The sequence below is a fragment of the Podarcis pityusensis genome, assembly GCF_964106645.2.
Source record: "Podarcis pityusensis genome assembly, chromosome: 2".
In the NCBI taxonomy this organism is placed as follows: Eukaryota; Metazoa; Chordata; class Lepidosauria; order Squamata; family Lacertidae; genus Podarcis; species Podarcis pityusensis.
The window spans coordinates 70,204,144-70,224,364 of NC_138029.1; the positions used below are offsets into that span (position 1 = coordinate 70,204,144).

General features: G+C 48.6%; 1 protein-coding gene and 1 long non-coding RNA gene across 11 annotated transcripts in view; one reads left to right on the forward strand and one right to left on the reverse strand.

Moving 5' to 3' along the window:
- DBN1 (drebrin 1) overlaps positions 1-20,221 on the forward strand; it is a 43,463-nt gene that overhangs the window by 14,748 nt on the left and 8,494 nt on the right. For 2 of the 10 annotated variants that reach the window (XM_080988158.1, XM_080988163.1), the window contains exons 2-7: positions 11,534-11,589; positions 12,570-12,682; positions 15,620-15,694; positions 16,667-16,813; positions 17,326-17,403; positions 17,677-17,828. In XM_080988158.1, coding sequence (XP_080844284.1) covers positions 11,534-11,589; positions 12,570-12,682; positions 15,620-15,694; positions 16,667-16,813; positions 17,326-17,403; positions 17,677-17,828 — 621 coding nt within the window. Of the gene's footprint in view, positions 1-7,358; positions 7,466-7,500; positions 7,523-8,188; positions 8,422-11,533; positions 11,590-12,569; positions 12,683-15,619; positions 15,695-16,666; positions 16,814-17,325; positions 17,404-17,676; positions 17,829-20,221 lie in introns of those variants that run through there. The other 8 variants (XM_080988161.1, XM_080988159.1, XM_080988160.1 and 5 more) reach the window with 8 other exon arrangements.
- LOC308467732 lies at positions 5,977-8,035 on the reverse strand. The gene is made up of 2 exons (XR_013981274.1): positions 7,699-8,035; positions 5,977-7,434 (listed from the first exon to the last, which is right to left on the reverse strand). It is a non-coding gene; the product is annotated as an uncharacterized lncRNA (long non-coding RNA).

The following is a 20,221-nucleotide window of genomic DNA, read 5'->3' on the forward strand; positions in this document are numbered from 1 at the left end:
CCAGTGGTTAAACTCATTAGATTTTCTCGTCTTCATACATGAGGGACTGAGAAGGGATTGTCCATAGCTTGTTTCCCTTCTGTCCTGGCTTGGGCTGGGTGCAGTGCCCACCTAACACAGAAATGCTTAGCCAGCACATTCTCCTTCCAGTGCGCTAGTTGGTGCTGCTGCAGCTCTTCTGGTGCATTCACTGAAGGTGGGGAGAAGAGCAATGGGGCGTTGCGCCTTTTCCAACAGCACTAGCACATTCTTGTTCCTGGATGGGAAGCACCCACCAACTCTGAAGGCTTTGGATCATGGATGGGGAACATGAGGGCCTTCCAAATGTTCCGGGACTCCAACTCCCATCAGCCTCGGCCAGAATCACCAATGGTCATGGTTGATGAGAGTTGGAGTCCAGGAACATCTAGGCAGCCACAGGGTGCCACCCCATGGTTCAGTTGCTACAGTTTGGGGGTAGGTCTTCTATAGCCCCCTCTCTATATAGGTTGCGCCTGGAGATTTCCCTGTGAATCTGGTCAAAGGTGGAGCTTATAGACACAACACATTACTTCAACAAAAACCTGTTTCTCAGATGTGCATTTGCAAAGGTAATGCAGAGGGAGCTACAGTGGTACCTCAGGTTACATATGCTTCAGGTTACGGACGCTTCAGGTTACAGACTCCGCTAACCCAGAAATAGTACCTCGAGTTAAGAACTTTGCTTCAGGATGAGAACAGAAATCGTGCTCTGGGGGCGTGGTGGCAGCAGGAGGCTCCATTAGCTAAAGTGGTGCTTCAGGTTAAGAACAGTTTCAGGTTAAGAATGGACCTCCGGAACGAATTAAGTACTTAACCCGAGGTACCACTGTATTTGTAAGGGAGAAACAGCTGGGGGGTGGAGGTGCCGAACGTTAACTGAAGATGCTAATTTCTCCCTATATATACCCTGGGGTGCAGGATGGGTTGTTTTTCTTCCAGCTGATTTTCTAGCCTCTGATATGGAGGAAAAAGCGGGGGGGGGGGACTGTTGGGGGCAGGGGCAGAACTGGCTCGCGTCGAGTTGGCACTGAAACACCAGTTTGCAATGGAGCAGTGATGTTGACCCCTACCAATTCTTCCCTGAAAATGCCCCTACCTCCTGAAAATGAATGTTACAGGGCAGAGACCCCGGTGTTTGCCTTGCAGTGGGTAGTTTCACTCTAAATTGCTTCGCAGCGTCTCGCAGCGGATTGTGCTATGTGCGCTTGATACCAAAGAGTATAAATTATATTGCGTGGAAAATAAATTATGCAAATCAAACTATTTACATTCTTCTATTTTGCATAGTTCCCCTTCTGCAATGAGCAAGTCCTGAAAAGGATTTAGAGTCCTGGGGCAAGAGCTCGGGTGGCAGAAAACAGAAGTGGGAAGGGATCTGAGAGAAGGGGGAACGGGGGGCTTGGAGCGGGTGGGCAGAGCGCAAGGAGGTAGGTGGCGCCATTTTGATATCCTGCACACACCACTAATCAGCAGAAGTGCAGCCTGACTATGAATATCAGACTCTGCCGACGTCATTCCAAACGCGTGTCTACAATAATGAGAGCTAGAATCTTTTGTTATTCTTAAAAAGCAGCTTGCTGGCAAATTCTGCATATGTGCAGAATGCGCATTATGCTCTCGTACCCAGAGTTTACAAAACCCAGTATCCCAGTGATGGGGTGGTTTTGCTACATGAAGCAGAGCCAAGTGCTGTGTGCACACATATGCCTTCTTTGTTTTGGGTCTAACATCTTAAAATGTCCTGCTGATGAACCATTCATCAGTTCCTGCTTTCATCAGCCATCACCACCATGGCAGAAGCTGATCACTCTTCTGCATAGAAGGGTTTGCCTTGGGTATATAGATGCAGGAATGTTGAACGGCAAACCAGAGTGCTATATAGCTCCTGGTGCATTTCCTGTTTTTTTCCGATAGGTCTGAACTTACTTGCAACAGTAATCACAAGCAGGAGAGAAACTGACAAAACCATTTAAAGCTGGGTTAGGGAACCAGACTCCAGGGGATGGCGTGTGGTCCTTGCCCTGATTTCAGGCAGCCTTCAGCATCCTCCAGCCCTTCTGCCTCCTGAAGCCCCTCTTCCGTTCTCCAGCACACCGTCCATCTGTCCGCCCCCCATGGCATAAAAACCCTGGCATTGCTTCTGCGTTGGGAAAGGTAGAGTGGGAATGGTGTGGTACAAAAAGAGTGCTATGCCTTCCTGCAGACCCCACCCGCTCTTGATGATGGCTCTGCCCATCATTGGCTGTGGCCCCTGTTTGACTTTTCATGTGACCCAATGAACCGTCATCAGAAGAAGGTTCCCCACCTCTGATTTAAAGTAATGCATTGGGCAGGCAAATCATATTGGGTCTCTGCTCTCCATGTCCCAATTGCAGATGTTCCACACTGTTTGTACTATGCAGGAAGCTGGTAAAGTTTCCAGAAGGCAGACTATTGACATTCTGGCACAGGATCTAGTCAAAGAGACATGCAAAATTAGGGCACTTTCTGTTTAGAAAACAAAAAGGGTTTGTTTGTTCGTTTTTTTTTTAAATTGCTGACAATTGTATAATTTATCAAGTTTTTGTGTCCCACTTTTCCTCCAAGAAACTTCATGTACAGTAGAGGCAGGTCCATAAGAGTGAATAGGGCTTTGCCCCACTAATCTCAGTCTGGTCTCAACCAGACCCCAAAGCTCTGGTTCCATCTACTGTTGACCACCTGTCCTTTGCCCTACCCATCTCGATGGGCATCAGCCTCCATTGTCAGTGTGGTGTTATGGAAGGTTATCCTATTTAATCCCCTGAGGTGGATAAACAGTGGCCAACCCCAATTTGCTTAGGATAATATGATGATAAATAACAGAACAGTGTAGTTCAGCCTTGCCAACCCTGGCACCCTCCAGATGTTTTAGACTACAATTCACATCAGCTCAAGCCACAGTGACTGATTGGAGTTGTAGTCCAAAACATCTGGAGGGTGTCAGGGTTGGCAAGGCTTGTATAGTCTCTGAAATTCTTGTTATCTTAGGGTATAAAGTGAAAACCAGTGTGGTAGCATAGGGGGTTGAGTGCTGGGCTTGGATAAAGGAGACCTGGGTTCAAATCCATATCCAGCCAAGCAGCTCATTGGATGGCCTTTAGCCAAGCATCCTTACTTGGTCTGCAGTGTCTCCACAAATTCATTAATGAGGATAGCACTAGATAGCTCACATATAGGCTGCATGAGCTCCTTAGAGCAGAGTTGTGGAATCTCTGACCATTCTTGACACACCAAGGGTTCCATTTTGATGCCAAGTCAATCAGCAGATACCACTCATTGACACCAACTGATAAGCAGAAGGATAGGGTTTAATTCTGCAATGGCTGAGCAGTTGCCCCTGCATGGCTGAGTGAAGGGGTTTGCCTTTAAATCCCTTCTAAAACAAAAAGAGGGGTAGAGAATTAGCTACATGTTGCTGCTTCCAAGGTGAAATCCTGACTTGGATGCTCCAAAGCACCAAATCACCCAATGACATACAATTGACAGGTGGGCAGCCCCATAGGGCCAAAAAGGTTATCCAGCTCTGCCTTGGAGCAGAGGTTTTCAACCTTTTTGAGTCCACAGCTCCCTTGACCAACTACATTCTTTCTGTGGCACCCCTGTGGGGCTCAGGAGCCCAGTGATGTCACCCCTGCAGAACTGGTGGTCTCTTGCTCTTTTTTGAACACCCTTCCTTGTGGAGTGCTCCCTCAGCCTCCTCCCCTTGCCTTGGGAGGCTTCTGAGCAGCTGCTGCTGCTGCCCCTGGTCTGGGAGCTACCGCCCCAAAGAGAGGTGCCTCCTCACACTGCCCCACAGGGGCCTAGGAAGAGGATGGCCCCAGCCTTACTGGCCCAATGGAGACTGGCCAAAGGTGAATGTGAGGGCAGCACCTTACCTTGGGAGGCAGCAGTGGGCGCTGCTGGGCCTGCCTGGCGGAAAGGCTCCCCTTCAGCACTGGGCGCTCAGCTCCCAGACAGGTCTTGCACACAGCAAGCACAAGAAAGGCCAGTGCCTGCCCGCCCTGCCTGCCACTAGTCTGTCCATTTCCAACAGCAAGAGCTCGCTGGGCTCCCTCGTCCGCTTGCTTGCTTAACTCCACCTCAGCTCCTTGCAACCAGCATCCCCTGGCCAGCCCCAGAGGCACCATTCATCCCTAGCCATTGGCTCAGCTATCTGGGGATGATGGGAGTTGGAGTCCAACAACAAATAGGCACCCAAGGTTGAAGAATACTGCTCTATATCAGAAAGCCATGGCCCCCTCCTGTCGGAATGAGACAGATAGATAAATAAATTCAGTGTATGCTTCATGTGACTCCATGTCTGCATAAGCCATAGTTACCAGACGTCCTTTGTTTCAAGAGATGACCTTTATATCAGAGCATCATAGCTGTATTGAACAGCATAGCATTGGCACGACAGTCCCCAAGTCTCTTCTCTTGCCTCTTAAAAAAAATCCTTTGGCAAATCAATTGCAATACTGTTTATAACATCATTCTCATTTAATCTCATCCAAACATTTGAGTGTCCCTTCAGGTTGTTTGGGTAAAAATATGCTATTCTAAGAACCAACAGGCAGCTTACTTTTAGCTGACGTGGGTGCTTTCAGCACACAGATGAACTGTCTAACCATTTGCTGTATGAAAGGCAGCAATAGCCAGTAATAAAACTCTGCTTATAATGCTATGAAATGCTGATGGCTTTGGAAGGCTAAAAAGACCCATAGGCAAATATTCCTTCCCAATTTTATGAAATCTATGGGTGCCCTCTTTCATCCAGCTCCATAGATGTGTAGAAAAAGCTTAAGAATTGGGTTTCTTTTTCTGTAGGTTTCTTTCCAACACCCCCTTAATATACATGTAGTATGAGCTTAAGAATAGTATTCTTCCTCTCTCCCCCCCCCCCCATCAATTTGGCTGAAGGTACAGTCAAACAACAGATGTCATGTTTTTTCCAGTTTGGTCACAGTAAAAAGTAAAGGACCCTTGGATGGATAAGTCCAGTCAAAGGTGACTGTGGGGTTGCGGCACTCATCTCGCTTTCAGACTGAGGGAGCTGACGTTTCTCCACAGACAGCTTTCCAGGTCATGTGGCCAGCATAACTAAACCGCTTCTGGCGCAACAGAACACCGTGATGGAAGCCAGAACACACGGAAACGCCGTTTACTTTCGGGCAGCAGCGATACCTATTTATCTACTTGCACTGGTGTGCTTTCGAACTGATAGGTTGGCAGGAGTTGGGACAGAGCAACGGGAGCACACTCCATTGCAGGGATTCGAACCGCTAACCTTCTGATCGGCAAGCCCAGGAGGCTCAGTGGTTTAGACCACAGCGCCACCCGCGTCACAGTAAACCCCCCCCCCCCGAGTCATGAAATAAAAATGCTGAGCATCCTCTATTCTTACTATGGCAAAATAAAGACCTACCAATCAGCAACCTCAGCCCAGGTACAAGACCAGATGTAATCAATGGGAAAAGCCCCAGGGAGGGGCAAAGCTTACTCCAAGGAACATGGCAGCATCAGGCACAGTGACTGGGGAAAAGAAGTAAGAAGGCAGGCTTGTAGTTTCAACATTACTGAATCAGGCCACAGGCCTATCTGGACCAGCAGCCTATTCCCCACAATGGCCAACCAGATGCCTCTGGGAAGCCCTCAAGCAGCACATGAGCACAACAGCCTTTGCCCACCCATTTTCCTCAGCAACTTTAGAGTCAATTTAGCATTAGAAATTGGGATAGAAAAGCTAGGATGACTCCTGGAACCTGGGTTGTGGGCGCCAAAACAGAATGTCGTCACCTTTGGGGGTGGGGGCGGCAACACCTTTTATTTATTATTTTGATAAGCATTAAGTAAAGCACAAGTCATATAAGTGACACCTTGTTAATATCATATGTTTAACATAAATTGTTAATACATGTCTAATTTGGTGTTTAAATAAAAGTATTGGTACCATACTTCAGTTTTCAAAATATTCTACTTTTTATTGTTAAACTCCTTAACATATTGTCTATCCTTAACATAAGCTTCAAAGCACATACATTTCAGTAATCCTTGAGTGTCAGCCAGGCACAAAAAAACGGCACCCAGACTTTTTGAGGTGCTCGCAAATGGAGAATCTTTAGGTGCAAAATGCGCCTGGCTCCCTGCTAATTTTGAACCCTGAGAGTCATTGCCTCTAATACTGGATCCCATTGGTAGCCCTATCGCCCATGAATTTGTCTAATTCCCCCTTCAAAGTTGGTGGTTGTCACCACATGCTGCGAATCCCACAGTTTACCTATGCGCTGTGTGAATCAGAACTTTGCTTTTGTCTACCTGAGCCGCCTACCCTTCTGCTTCATTGGGTGGCCCCGAGTTCTAATATTACAAGAGATGGAGAAGCTCTTTCTCCACAGCATGCATGATTGTATGCCCCTTCATCCCGTTACACACACACCCTCTGCTTACTCCCTTGATCTAGCCAAAATGTGTGTGAACGTGAGATGAGGAGGTTCGGGGCAGGGCTCCAGCCTCTCTTGGCAACTGTTCACTCCCCTCTATTGAAGGCAGTCATATGCTGTGAAGGAGGTGTCATCTGGCGGGGTCTCTCTTCTGTCAGTGGGTTGGAGGTAGGGGCCTTGCCTGGTTGTGGCAGGCAGCCCAAGAGCTGCATTCTTTTCTGTGGACCCTTCCAAGGCCTACATGCCAGCAGTAGGCAGTTTATTGTGTGGAAACTACAAAAGTAAACACATCCGACTTTATTCTCTGTCCAGGCAAGCAGGAGGTGTTATCAGCACACAAGGACACATCTCTGCCAGGCAAAAAACACACTGGGGGTGCAGAAGGACCAGAAGGAGAGGCCTAGAGGGCTGCATTTGGCCCACAGGCGTGAAGTTCCTCACACCTCCTAATAGGTTGAGGGTGTTGTGGAAAACTAAAAAGGTGACTGTATTCAGGTGCTTGGTGCTGTGCCTGATAGTCTTTAAGGCGAGGGCTCATAAGCAGTAATCAGAAAGAGGCCTTACCAGGCCGCTAGACCCTGGCAGGATGCCAGGGGCTAATGGCAGCCTTGCTCCCTCCTCCGATATCAAAGGACTAGACTTAGCACAAAGAAACAAAGAGATAAACCGATGGTGTAAGCAACTTCTGCTATAGCCAATATTGTGATGAGATGCGGCTGTGGAAGGTTTGGGGCCAGGGAGTAAAGGCAACCAGTTCATGTTGGGAGTTGAGAACATGTCTCAGGCCTGCTGGATGAGGCCAACAGGCCCATCTAGTCCAGCACCCTGTCCTTGCATGCCTGCGAGGGGGAGCCCTCTGCCCACCTGCGATTCCGGGCAACCAGCATCCTTCCTCCTGCCGGCGGAGTTCCCCTTCTGACTCTAGCAGGATTCTGGCCCAAGGAACCGAGGTCATATGGCGCCCTGGCCTTTACTGGAATGCAAACAGCCAAAGAATTTGGCAGGTCAGCAAATGGAGCACATGATGCCCAGGAAGAGACACAACTCAGCAAACTCCCACTGTAAGCTGTGGAAAGGCCGGGCAGGGAAGGCACCTCCCAATTTGCCATGAGAGGGTGGCGGTGGGTGCGCACGGGAGGAGCAGCATTTGGGGCCAGCTGCCAGCGAATACCTCCCCCCTCCCTCCCACCCCCACCCCCACCCCCACCCCCACCACTCAGCCTCCCCTGTAAATCACCTCCTTCCTCATATGAACTGTGTCCCAGCTGGATGGCAGCGTGGTTGCCATGGTGACACAGAGATGCTGGTTGCTTTGATAAGCTGAGGGAGTTCCCCCCCCTTCGGTCTCTTCGCCCACACAACCTGGACCAATTCTCCGTGCTCCTTCCTTCCCCCTTCACATGAGGTCTCGAAATGAGGTTGCGAAGAGAACAGAACCCCCATGTGCTCTCGGCTAGGGTGTGAAAGCCTTTGGTTCTGATTTCTGCTGGCTGATTGGCAAAGGATGGAGGGAATGGCTATACCCCGCCAGAGATGGAAGAGAGGGTGGTATCTTGGAGACGGTTTCCATGGAGGCCCCTTCACACAAGCCCTGATGGCTCATTGATATGCTGCTACTGCTGCTTTAATTTTACCATTTCTCCCTCTCCGCCTCTTAACACCCCACCCCACTCCACCCCTCACATTCTTATTGGGCAGCAGGCAGTTCACTGCCAGAAGCGTGAGTGGGTCTTACTCCCCAGGTGGGGTGAGGCCTCTGCTGCAGCAGCGCATTCATTTCTCCCCATTTAGCAGAAGCTCCTCCCTCAGCCTTTTGCATGTGGCCTGCGGGCACATGCAGCATGGAGGAGACAAGGGGATATGGGTGGAGGGGATCTCTCTCACTTGAGCAAAAAGCACCTGGAACTGATACCAGCGAAGCATCTTTCTTGTGCATCAACGAAAGAGAGGACAAAGGCAGGTGCTGATTTGCATTTTTAAAAACCATGTTCTAATAGTTTTGTAGGGAAGCAAATTTAGAAGTAATTCAGTACAATTTGAATAGAAATACAATACAGGCGACTCCCCATTTACGCAGGGGTTACGTTCCGAGGCACCACGCATTTAAGTGCAATTGTGTAATGAGAACACAATTGAAAAAGCCTGCAAATGAACGCCACAATCACTCCCTCCAAACCTTGCTCAAGCTCCCCACAGGCCTCGATGCAAAGGCTTGTGGGGCTCCTAAGCACTGTTTTGTGCCATTTTTGTGCTTCTTTAGGGCTATTTTTGCCCCTTTTGTGCCACTTCTGTGTTTGCGGTGATTGTGCCTGCCCAGAGACATAGTGCAGGGGGTGGGGCACACTGGGCACCACACCACAGGGAGTAGCACTTACCATGGAGCCTGCAGCGCGCCCGAGCTACACATCTCTCCTGGGAGTGGCATGGTTGCTCAGGCACCTGCAGGCTCCGCGCTGCCCAAAAAAGTAGCATGGGCCTGCTGGGCACAGGAGCAGAACATGGCTTGGGCTCTGGGATTCTGGCGCACCCTGCCCCATCCCATCCCGCAGGCACCACACCCACCCACATACCATCTCGGGACTCTTTTGTCTTTCAACCAGACTTAGACATAATGACCTTTCTAGCAGAGGATCCCCTCAAACAGAAGACTGTCCCCCGTAATGTAGGAGATGTTGAACACCCTCTTTTCATCGCTCTTCCCTGTTGTTCCTCTTCTGGAAGTGAAGTTGGGGCAGATGTACCAGCTGAAACCTTGGGGAGCGCTTCTCCTTATCACAGCATTGCCAGACAGAATGTAAAACAAAAAGGGCGGGCAGGGTGGGGGCTTTGTTCTGGGCAGGCTGGAGGAGCAGCCGTGTTCTAGAAGTGCTTTCTCTACATCATGGGTAGGCAAACTAAGACCCGTGGGCCGGATCCGGCCCAATTGCCTTCTGAATCCAGCCCGCGGACAGTCCAGGAATCAAGTGTGTTTTTACATGAGTAGAATGTGTGCTTTTATTTAAAATTCATCTCTAGGTTATTTGTGGGGCATAGGAATTCGTTCATTTTTTTATTTCAAAATTTAGTCCGGCCCCCCACAAGGTCTGAGGGACCTGCTGAAAAAGTTTGCTGACCCCTGCAGTCTACATCATGTTGCGGGGGACTGGACATTGCAGCACATGCTGCAATAACCCACTAGGGGCCGCTTGTCTGTGGAGACTGAGCCATCAGTGTAGGGAACTTGCCTGCCTTGGTGATATCAAATATGGCAGCCTGCTTGCTTCACCTACACAAGTTGACAGGAAGAACTGAGAGCCCAGCCAGATCCTGCATGCACAGGCCAGTCCTGGGTTGCATCTGTTTGGGTGAGGAACTTTAGGCCCCATGGCTAAATGCAACTCTTCTAGGCTTCTGTATGTGGCCCTTGTAGCTCTCCCTATGCCCTCACTGGCCCTCCTTCCCACCCAAGGACTTTTGTCTGGCTGGAATGAGTCCTTGAAGCCTGAATGAGCGCCTCTTGCTAGTCTGGGATGTGTGTGTAGAAACAGGCAACCAAAGTGACCAGGAGGATGGAGAAACTCCCAAATAAGGAAAGATTACAACATTTGGGTCTTGGGCTCTTTAGCTCTTTAGTGGCAGAAAGTTCAGAACAGACAAAAGGTCTGATTCAGCAGAGCTTTTCTTAGGAAATCTACTGAAAATAGTTTAATTCAAATGACTCTATGTCTGTGCATGCACACAAACCAAATATAACCCATCTGGGAATCGCACATGAGACAGGCAGTTTGCTGTTGCTCAAGGGCATTTTTAATTTATCTGCTCCAGGCGTGCTCCAGGAGGCCTGGTCCTCTGAGGGTGCCTGCTGCCCAATATACATGGTGCTTTCTACAAATAATTCTCAAATTTGTGGAATGTGCCTCTTTGGGGGACAAGTGGAAGGAAGAACAAAGTTTCAGGGGTGATAGAATAGGATCCCAGAGCATGCTGTGGATCTTCCCTCACTAACCAAGACACTGGTAGATGTATCACCCTATGACAGTGAACATCATCTTGGATTTGTGTGGGTGACCCCATCATTACTTCCCCATGACTCCAAACATGATTTGGATTTGGATTTGGAAGGAAGCAAGTTTGGAAATATCTGTTGGTTGCTTTCTGTTTCCTGGGGCACGGCTTTCAGAGGGGTTGAAATATATTATGTTGTAATGCAAGATCTAGACTTTCTCTGGAATGAGAGGCATTCTCTGGACATGGCATTGTTGTCCTTTACTCAGGACTGTGTTTATTGTGCATCATGTGCAGTAAAGGTAAAGGTAAAGGGACCCCTGACCATTAGGTCCAGTCGTGGCCGACTCTGGGGTTGCGGCACTCATCTCGCTTTATTGGCCAAGAGAGCTGTCGTACAGCTTCCGGGTCATGTGGCCAGCATGACTAAGCCGCTTCTGCCGAACCAGAGCAGCGCACAGAAACACCGTTTACCTTCCCGCCGGAGTGGTACCTATTTATCTACTTGCACTTTTACGTGCTTTCGAACTGCTAGGTTGGCAGGAGCAGGGACCGAGCAACGGGAGCTCACCCTGTCGTGGGGATTCGAACCGCCGACCTTCCGACCGGCAAGCCCTAGGCTCTGTGGTTTAACCCACAGCGCCACCTGCATCATGTGCAAGCACCACACAAATACAGAATTCATCATCCTGAGGGTCAACTTTCATTTTATTAAAATAGTATTTATTGTGTTGGTCTATAGACCATACCAGGAAACCTACGTTTTATTTTAAAAATCAAGTTTGTAGACCTTGGGGGCTAAGAAGAGTGTGTATCTATCCCACCAAGATCTCTGAAGCCCCACAACCGCAGTGACTATGTGGTTGGGCTTTGTGGTTCTGTTCCTCTCCCTGCTACTCGAGGGCTACAGGAGCAGAACCAGTTCGGTAAAATAAGCCAACATGTGCAAATCTGCTAGCCTCCAATTTTACCTAGCACTATATCTGCATTTCCTGGGTGCAGGAGTTGGATAGTGAAGGATTTGTGCGGTCCTGCCCTTATCTGTACATGCTTCTCCTAACCTGTTTGTGTGATTCTCTGACTTGCAGGGCTTTGTACACTTACGAAGATGACTCCGATAACCTGAAACTGGCTGCTTCGGGAAGTGAGTATTCCTGTCCCTGCCCTTGCCTCCTTGCTGGGCAACCTTATGTTGCTTAGCTGATCCAGTCCTGGCAGTTCTCAGTGCTCCACCAAACTTCCTCCTCCTAAAACAAAAAAACAAAAATCCCTTTTTTCCTTTTTAAAATATATTTTTATTAAGTTTTACATAACAAATTCAAATACATCATTCACCTCTTCAATTAGGATTCTCTGAATCCCTTGACTTCCCTCCACCCTTCCATGGTTACCATTATCAATCTTTTTTCTCCCTTCTGCTTATCTTATTTTCTTTAATTTGTTAAAAAAATAGTAATTCGTTTTTCCATAGTTTTTTGTACATTACAAGCATTACTCAAATCCCACCAAAGTTTATAGTTGTTTACAGTGTTCTCTTAAGTACATTGTAATTTTTTCCCATTCCTTCTTAAAATTCTTCTCTTCCTGGTTTCTGATTTTCCCAGTCAGTTTCACCATTTCAGCATAGTCCATCATCTTCATCAGCCATTCCTCTCTGGTTGGAACTTTGTCTTCTTTTCATCTCTGGGCCAGTACTATCCTCGCTGCTGTCGTCGCATACATGAATAGACGACAACTAAAAATCCCATTTTTTTCAACAGGGTTAGAGTTGAAGTGGCATGGGGTGGGGAGGTAAATGGCCATGAGCAGTGGCAAGGGCACACCCCGTAAGTTGAGAGATTAGTCCCTTTTATCATGTGTTCCTCTGTCTACCCACCTGAAGGGCCGAAGTTCAGTGCTGTATCATCTGCTCTGCATGCAGAGGTTTTTGGTCCAGTCCCTGGCATCTCTAGATACAAAGACTCCCTGCTTGAAACCCCAGAGAGCCTTCTCCAATCTGTGCAGACCATACCGAGATAGATGAACCAATGCCCTGGCTCTGTGAAAGGCAGTGCCCTATCATGTCCCTAAGGGAAAGAGCAGTGTGGTCTGTGTCCAATAAAATCTGTCTCTTTGCTTCTTCAGCTGGCGGCCTACAAGAACTCTCCAGCCATTTTGAGAACCAGAAAGTGATGTACGGATTCTGCAGTGTCAAAGACCCTCAGGCCACCCTCCCTAAATATGTCCTCATTAACTGGGTAAGTCCAAGAAGAGTCTGAGAGGCAGCTTGCTCTGTGCTGAAGGGGAGCAAAAGTTGACTGGGCCACACAAAAAGAGGACCTTGGTACTGCATGGGAAGGGAAAGTTCCACCAGTTACAGCTTTTCCTCCCACTATGGTGAGAAAAGTCAGACAAGGAGAAATTCAGCCTTCTTTATGCACAGGAATCCTCTTGACATCTGGAGCTGGCAGCCCTGTACAAACTAGGGTGGAGAATGGGCCGGGCTGAATTATCTGAAACAGCCAAGTGTTTCTCAAACCTGGGTCTCCAGCTGTTTTGGGACTACAACTCCTATCATCACTAGCTAACAGGCCCAGTGGTCAGGGATGATGGGAGTTGCAGTCCAACAACAGCTGGAGACCCCGGTTTGAGAAACACTGAATGGCAAAGGCTGATGGTAGGTCCCTGGTCTCTCAACCGTAGGGCCTAATTGTGCACAGTCTTTGTTTACCTAAAGATAATCTCTGTGCAGGAAAAAGCACCAGCCCATCATTTGTGAAGGCTGGCACGAGGGCTGTTTGGGATGTGAATACAGGGCCACATACAGCTGGCTAGCTCTGAGGAGGCCTACAATGTGGAGGAGGTTGATCTTTCTAGCAGAACTCTTGCTGACTGCTGGGTTTCCATTGTTTTGTCTGCACTGCCCTCTAGTGGAACAAATTCCATTTTCCTTAATGAATCTGAAAGGGTCGACCACTCTCACACATTGGGCTGGCTCCTTCTCCTTCCCACTTTCTGTCCAGACTTGCTTCCTATCCTACCTGACATATCCCAGCTTGCGACAATCTTTAAATACTGCTTTTGTGGAAAGTTCCTTTCACTAGGCTTTCTAAAAAATGTCTTTGTAGAAATATGGGTTTAACAGTCTGAACCAGCTGCCTTTGGCCTGATGCCCACCAGACATTAATAATAATAATAATAATAATAATAATAATAATAATAATAATAGATAATAAGGTGCCGCTTTATAGTGGAAAGGTAAACGGCGTTTCCGTGTGCTGCGCTGGTGCTGGCTCGCCAGAGCAGCTTCGTCACGCTGGCCACGTGACCCGGAAGTGTCTCCGGACAGCGCTGGCCCCCGGCCTCTTAAGTGAGATGGGCGCACAACCCTAGAGTCGGACACGACTGGCCCGTACGGGCAGGGGTACCTTATTAATATTAATATTAATATTAATAATAATAATAATAATAATAATAATACAGTGGTACCTCGGGTTAAGTACTTAATTCATTCTGGAGGTCTGTTCTTAACCTGAAACTGTTCTTAACCTGAAGCACCACTTTAGCTAATTGGGGCTGCTGCGCCGCTGGAGCACAATTTCTGTTCTCATCCTGAAGCAAAGTTCTTAACCCGAGGTACTATTTCTGGGTTAGCGGAGTCTGTACCCTGAAGCGTATGTAACCCAAGGTACCACTGTAATAAATTATGTTTTCCCAGCCACTCTGGGCGGCTCCCAACAGAATATTAAAAACACAATAAAACATCAGACATTAAAATCTTCAGATGTCTTCTAAAGTCAGATAGTTATTTAGTTACTTTTCAAGCTGCACTGGCTCCCAGTGGAGTACCGGGTCAGATTTAAGGTGCTGCTTTTGACCTTTGAAGCCCTTCATGTCCTAGGACCCTCGTACCTACGGGACCACCTCTCCTGGTATGCCCCACGGAGAGCCTCAAGGTCCATAAATAACAACACCCTAGTGGTCCCAGGCCCTAAGGAAGTTAGATTGGCTTCAACCAGAGCCAGGGCCTTTTCAACTCTGGCTCTGGCCTGGTGGAACGCTCTGCCTCATGAGACCAGGGCCCTGCAGGATCTGATTTCTTTCCGCAGGGCCTGTAAGACAGAGTTGTTCCACCTGGCCTTTGGCTTGGAGCCAATTTGATTCCCTCCCTCCCTCTCTTTCTTTTTTCTTTTCCTTCTCCTCCTGCGATGAGGCTACATTTTAATATTTTAATGTTCCATTATTTTAATGTTGTATTTTATTTTTGTTTTTAAGTTGTAATCATTCATCTTCTTTTTATTATTGCTTGTAAGCCGCTCTGAGCCCAGTCTTGGCTGGGGGGGTGGGGTATAAATAAAAATTATTATTATTATTATTATTATTATTATTATTATTTCCATGACATCTGATGGGAGGGCGTTCCACAGAGCGGGCGCCACTACCGAGAAGGCCCTCTGCCTGCTTCCCTGTAACCTCACTTCTTGCAGTAAGGGAACCTCCAGAAGGCCCTCAGAGCTGGACCTCAGTGTCCGGGCAGAACTACAATTTCCAGCATCCCATGGTGGCTAAGGCTGATGGGACTTGTAGTCCAAAAGCATCTGGAGAGAACCAGGTTGGGGAAGGGTGACCTAAAAGAAGAAACACATTACAAAGTGCTGCCCAGGGGCAGAAATGAACAAATACCCAGCAATTTGGAAACCGCTGACTATTGCTACTAGCCCCAGCAAGACCCCCTTCGCAAGGGTGAGATCTACTGTGAAGGAGTATAAGATGTACTCTCTGTGTCATTTCCCAGTCCTTAACAAAAAGACATAAAAAAAACTCCTGCCAAGCAGTGAAGCTCCAGGACTTAGAAGAAGCTGCAGATTTAGGCATGTGGTGCAGTGTTGCTTCCCTACCTTGTTGGCACAGTGATATGTCTGGTTTACATCTCATCCAAAATTATCAAGGAAGACCTTTCTGCAGAGAAAATCCTTGCTGCTCTTGCTTTCCATTCAAAAATCCAGAGGAATATCCCGTTTTCTTGCGTGCTGGTGCCACCCTTGTCCTCCTCCTTCTGAGCTCTATAGATGCTCTCCCAAGTAGCCTGTGTCTCTATGTGCATGTAGAATAAGATGCTGTCTGCTGCTGTCTCACAAGAGTGGTGTCTCCCAGCACTAACCTTCCCCTTCCCTGTGCACCTTTATGCCTGGCAGGTGGGAGAAGATGTTGCTGATGCCCGCAAGTGTGCCTGTGCCAGCCATGTGGCCAAAGTCGCAGAATTCTTCCAGGTCAGTGGCAAACTGTTTGGGGAAGGTTGTGCGGGGGGAGTGCCTATGCAACAGTCCTTTCCCATCTTGTGGAAAAGGGATTTGGACTTTGTGGAAGAGGGAGCGTAGTTCATCTGCAATGCAGGGGTGGAAAGACCTGTGGCCCTCCAAATGTGGACAGAGAGTGTAGCCCAATAACATCTGGAAGGGCACAGGATCCACATCTGGGATGGGCAAGGAGTTTTGATCGTGAGCTGTTGGCAGGAGACATGTGCCAGTTGCTGGGTCTCCACTGTTGTCCTCCAGGGTAGCTGCCTTAAATCCTCATCTGACTTCCTGCTCAATGCAAAATGCAGCTTCAAGTGGGGTGGCGAACCTGAGGTCAGGGGGCCAGATGTGGCCCTCCAGGCCTCTCTGCCCAGCCCTTGGGACTCTTCTTACTCCTTGCCCCTCATCAGCCTGGTTTGTGGCTTTCTAAAGTGCTTTTGCCTGGCTGGTATATGTCCTTGAACCATGATCATGCCTCCTGCTTGCCCAGTTTAGGTAGGCAGGTAGCGGGTGCACAGGTGGGTGTAAGCCCCTGGTTTCTGCGTGGCTGGAGTAGAGCCTGCTCTACAAAGGTAAACTTCACACATCCTTTGCCCTGCTGGCTTTTGCCTCTGGCCCTGCCCAGCACTGGCAAGCAGCCCCCCAGAAAACTACCCAAGAGGGAATGCAGGCTATCTCTGAAAGGGGTTCCCCGCCTTTGAAGCTACAATATGCCTGACAAATATGCTCATCCGGACTCCGCTTAAATAGCTCCATTGGAGGAGAGCCCACCACCTCCCAACACAGTCTTTGTCTACTGTCTAGCAGCTCTCTTCCCAATAAATATGAAGTGGCCTCTGGTGCTGAGCTGAAATCTCGTTCCCTGCCATTTCCTGGTCCTAGTCCATCTTCTCCAGCTTCGTGGCTGGACCCTCATTTTTCAGTGTGGTTTGAATGTCTCAACAGGGTGTGGATGTCATTGTCAATGCTAGCAGTGTGGAAGACATCGACCCAGGAGCCATTGGGCAGCGGCTCTCCAATGGCCTTGCCCGCATTGCCAGCCCCGTGCTGCACCGTCTCCGCCTGCGTGAGGATGAGAATGCGCAGCCAGTGGTAATGCTCCTTCTTTGCCATGCCCCCCTTTCCCCTTGCTGGGGAGAAGCAGCACCAGCCTCTTCTGGGCTTGGGTGTGGCTGGTCTGCTGAAAGCAGTTTCTACTTAGGGCAGCCTTCCCCAGATGTGGACTACAGCTCCCATCAGCCCCTGCCAGCATGGTCTGGGACTAGGGGGAGATGGGAGCTGTAGTCCAACACCATCTGCAGGCACCAGGTTGGGGAAGGCTGTTAATAAAGGGTAAGAAAGATGGTTACAGTGGAGTGGATGTTTCCATTAGCAATAATTTCACCTCAGATTAACCTCACTGGCTATGATGGGTGCACTGCAAATCCTCCAGCATACGTTATAAACTGCCTTGAAGAATATTCTGGTCAGTTACCCCCATGCTGTTGTAAAGCATTGTGAAACACACCAGGGCAGTGAGAACCTGGCAAGTTGTCTTGTTATCTGTGTGTCCTCATTCACACACGTACAGGTCTCTCTCTCCTGATTTGATTTCTTTGTTCCAGGGCACCACCTATCAGAAGACTGATGCTGCTGTGGAGATGAAGCGACTCAACCGGGAGCAGTTCTGGGAGCAGGCCAAGGTAGAGAGGTTTTACCAAGGAAGCCCTGTCCCTGGGCAGGGCAAGTCTGTGATTAGCTATGACTATCATCTATCATCCATCTATCTATCATCTATCTTATCTATCTCTATCATCTCTATCATCTATCTAATCTATCTGTCATCTATCTAATCTATCATCTCTCTCTCTCTCTCACGCACACACGCACGTATGTCATTCCTTCCCTTCATCCATGTTCCAGCCCTTCTGTGTGAGGGGCAGCACTACCCTCTCCCTCTTTTCTGTCCCTTGTAGAAAGAGGAGGAGCTGCGCAAGGAGGAGGAGCGGAAGAAGGCCCTGGACGAGCGGCTGCGTTTTGAGCAAGAGCGCATGGAGCAGGAGAGGCAGGAGCAGGAGGAGCGAGAGAAGCGCTACCGGGAGCGCGAGGAGCAGATTGAGGAACACAGGCAAGGGGCGGCCGGGAGGGTCTGGCCGTGTTGTTGTCTATGTGCAAAGGGAGCCAAGGAGGCAACACGGGTGGTTCCTTAGCAAGCCAAGATGGGCAAATATTGGTTTGTCCCACGGGAGGGTTGTGCTGTAATCCTGCTTGCAGGCAAGGACGCCTCTTCCACATTGCTTCCTTGTTGGAAGCAAAAGTGGCCCTGTTTCATTGGCTGCCCTGTTGCTCCTCCCTCTGTTTGGATAGGCCTAAGTGTCTCTCGGTCCTTCCTGAATGTTATGCTGCCAGTACTGATGGTGGTGAGAGTCTGCTTGAACTCAGCATGATTATTTAGTGCGGTTGGAGGTATATATCAACCTCACCTCTTGCTGTTTTGAATTTAATTGCTCACAGAGCCACATACAGTCATACTTAGGGTTACAGACGCTTCAGGTTGCGTTTTTTCAGGTTACGGACTGCCGAAACCCGGAAGTACCAGAATGGGTTACTTCAGGGTTTTGGTGGTCACGCATGCACAGACACACAGAATCGCAATCTGCATGTGCGCAGACGTGCCACTGCACGTTGCGAACGCTGTGGGTTGCGAACGTGCATCCCGCCCGGATCACGTTCACAACCCGAGCATCCACTGTACATGTTTACTGAATGTATTGTGCTGGTAATAGCTGTTTCCTCCAAAACATTCCTAGGAGGTAGGTTCAGCTGGGAGGTAGCGGCTGACCTAAAGTCATTCAGAGTGCTTCGTGGGTGAGTGGGGATTGGAACCTCCCCAATCCACATTCTACTTCCTCTCTATAATACCAGTAGTTTTCAAGCTGTGTTCCATGGCATCTTGGGGTTCTTTGAAAGCCAGTGAAGACCATTAATGGCAGGCAATTCTCCCTGAAAAATGGCTTGCCCACCGCTGCTGATTGTTCTCTGCCATGTTTTGTTGGAGCACAGTCTTGCACTTCACACTGAATAGAGATGAGACCCAAAGTCCTGGCAGAAACCTGAGTGTGTTCTTCGGAAAGATTTCATGGCAGATTTGGGGGGAGGGGGGCCTAAGCAGTTGAGTTTGGAAAGAGCTCTCTCCTGCAGTCGAGTGCGGTAGAAAGCCACTCCACAGAAGCACCCTGGCACAGTGCCCTTTCCTAGTTGGTTGTTCTCCCTTGTTGTTGTAGGATCATCCAAAGCTTTCAATTTACAACAACAACAACAACAACAACAACAACAATTTATTATTTATACCCAACCCATCTGGCTGGGTTTCCCCAGCAACTCTGGGCAGCTTCCAACAAAATATTAAAATACAATAGTCTGTTAAACATTAAAAGCTTCCCTAAACAGGGCTGCCTTCAGATGTCTTCTAAAAGTCTGGTAGTTGTTTTTCTCTTTGACATCTGGTGGGAAGGCGTTCCACAGGGCGAGTGCCACTACCAAGAAGGCCCTCTGCCTGGTTCCCTGTAACTTGGCTTCTCACAGCAAGGGAACTGCCAGAAGGCCCTCGGCGCTGGACCTCAGTGTCTGGGCTGAACAATGTTTACTTCTTCTGATGACAGAAGGGTTGGCTGCTTTGGTCAAAGCCATACCGCTTGCCCTGTGTCCTACCAGAATAGATTGAAGAAACATCTGAAATTATAGGTCTTTGCCACCTCCTGCATATTCATTTGGGACCAGAGGGAACCATGCAACAGTAGCCAATGTGCCTTTAATGGTTTCATATTCCATATGTGCAATAAACAGTCCCTGTTCTGTGATTTCCTAGGTTTATCAGGACTTCTGCAGCTCTTTGGAGGGCTGTGTGTGTCGGATGGCAGTGCTGTTTCATAACTGCTGAACGATGACGGTCCCTGAAGTGAAGCACTTAAATCATTTTGCATTTGCATGAGTGGCAGTGATGAAATTTTAATAGAGAGATAGATTGGACCCAGCCTGGGCAGGACATATTTGGGCATACTTTCTCGTGTTGTGGTTTATATCCAAACAGCTATGGTAGGCTGGATTAAGAGTACAAACACATCATCATTTCCATACACAACAGTGGTTCCTAGGTAGGTGAACATGCAGCAGACAGAATGCCAAGTGGTAGGATAAGAAATTGGAACACCTTGGTGAGCTGACAAGGCATGGATTGCAATAGGCTAACATGTAAAGTGTAACACCTAAGAAAGGAAGCTCAGAAGGTAACTGTTTAAAGGTGGGAGGCAGAAACTGGATGGGATTTGGAATGGGACACACTTGCAAAACATGGAGCGACAGGAGGCATTTAGCAGAGGGGCTCCCAGAACACAAGGCATAATAACCCCTCCAAATGTTCTTTTTATCACACAAGCATGATGATCTATGCTCAAGATGGTATCAGGGCAGCTATATGTGATTCCACTTTCAATGTTGTTTGGGCCTGTGGAAGTTCAGAGG